Here is a 1611-nt window from a genome sequence, read left to right as displayed (position 1 = left end):
TGTTATTCAGTTTCAGGTCTACCGGATCCAGGACAAACAGAGGCTCTCTGCTATGTCAGATACTTTACTGAAGGCCAAGAAAGCAGTTCATGACCAGAGCTGAGCCGTGTCCTGCATTGCTGTTTCTGCTTTGATCACAGCCCTCTTGCAGGAACCAAAAATTCCTTGGGTAGTTCAACAAGGCAGAGAAAAGAGAAGGGGCAATCAGAGCAGAGAGGAAATAAGCTTGTGGTGAGGCCTGGGATGGATAGGTCATGTCAGCAGAAGGGGAGAGGTGATGGGCTCACTTATGGATTTTATACAACCTCTGCCTTTTAATGAGCAGGTGAATATACTCTGTGTATGGTTTTCTGTTTAGGACACTCAGCAGTCCCTTATCATCATACCAGTAGCTGAATTCTCTGTACATACTGTGCGAGCCCAGCTGGTTGCAATTACACTTAATATTTTTTGTTATTTGGACTGGATCTTCTGCTGGGAAATATGGTGCTCCTGGGCAAATCCAGTCACACAAAGACCTGTTGTGCCACATGTCTCTGTTTATTAATATAGTGTATTCCACCCTCTGTTCACATCGCATGTACTGGCAAATTTACACATGCACATGGTGTTTGTTTTTGTATGGTTTTGTATATCAAATCCTGCAGTTAGAGCCTGGCATCTGATCCTATGGTCCTGATTGGTTTAAAATACCTTTTTTGGAGGATGTAGCTTCCTGATTGCAGGACCACTGTGTGCTGGTGGCCTAGCCCCTGCTGGCTGTGGGGACAATTGGGGCAGAGGCTGCAAGGAAGGAGAAGGAAGAAGTGGACAGGGCTGAACAAGAAGCCATGTTCCTAGAAGGCCTTGGGCCTGCAGATCAGAGCACAGCTGCCATGCTGCAAGGAGTGTAAAGGGAGGCTATGAGTGCAGAGGGTGTAGATAAGCCAGTTCTCTGAACTAGGCAGCAATAGATCCTGCACTGCTTATAACTTTTAAAGACTGCAGGGTGCTAAGGAGGGGACATAGGAGCAAAGTAGGCCTGGCTGAAGAGACAGGGGCTTACCTGTGCTCCCCATCATGTAAACAGGACACTTAGCTCCTTGCCCCCCTATGTAGGCCCACTCTGGCTTCTGGGCAAGAGCATCACACAACACTGCTGATGCACACTCAGGTTGCACTGGGTCCCTATGACCACCTCACCTTTCCCCTTGTATGCTGGAGTGCATTGTTCCACAACTGAATGCTGCAAAATCAAGTCATGATCAGGGCTGTGGGATAATTCTGTATGCTGCTGCCTCACCACCTCCTCCTGCTGTGGACAGGTTGAAAGCCAAATCAGATCTATGACTGCACCTATCAGCTGGATCATGTTATTCCACTCCTCCAGCACCTCATTGGCCTTGTCCCCTCTTGTTTTTTCCTGTCAATCCCACACTGCCCTGACCACATGCTGATTATTTGCCAGTAAAGCAAACACTCTGAATGTCCATGTGCAGATCCAATCAATACTGCAAACAGCCAGTTCTCAATGGAACGGTCTGCCCTTCTGAGTCTGAAAGGCTCCTTTCTCCCCTGGAAGGTGCTTCAGCTGGCCAGGTGTTCACCAATATTTTGCCAGGTACAATAGAT

At 47.9% G+C, this 1611-nt stretch overlaps 1 protein-coding gene across 2 annotated transcripts in view; it reads left to right on the top strand.

Moving 5' to 3' along the window:
• The window catches only part of CUNH2orf54 (chromosome unknown C2orf54 homolog), a 14366-nt gene extending 12761 nt beyond the window's left edge, over positions 1–1605 (top strand). For both annotated transcript variants that reach the window (XR_003095080.1, XM_006015979.3), the window contains one exon: positions 11–1605. Coding sequence is in view for 1 of the 2 variants with exons in the window: in XM_006015979.3 (XP_006016041.1) it covers positions 11–103 (93 nt within the window). In the remaining variant the exon portion in view is untranslated. The remainder of the gene's footprint in view (positions 1–10) is intronic.
• The last annotated feature ends 6 nt before the right edge of the window (positions 1606–1611 follow it).

This window comes from Alligator sinensis, unplaced genomic scaffold (assembly GCF_000455745.1).
Source record: "Alligator sinensis unplaced genomic scaffold, ASM45574v1 scaffold237_1, whole genome shotgun sequence".
NCBI classification, from domain to species: domain Eukaryota; kingdom Metazoa; phylum Chordata; order Crocodylia; family Alligatoridae; genus Alligator; species Alligator sinensis.
This window is presented reverse-complemented; position numbering and strand designations above follow the sequence as displayed.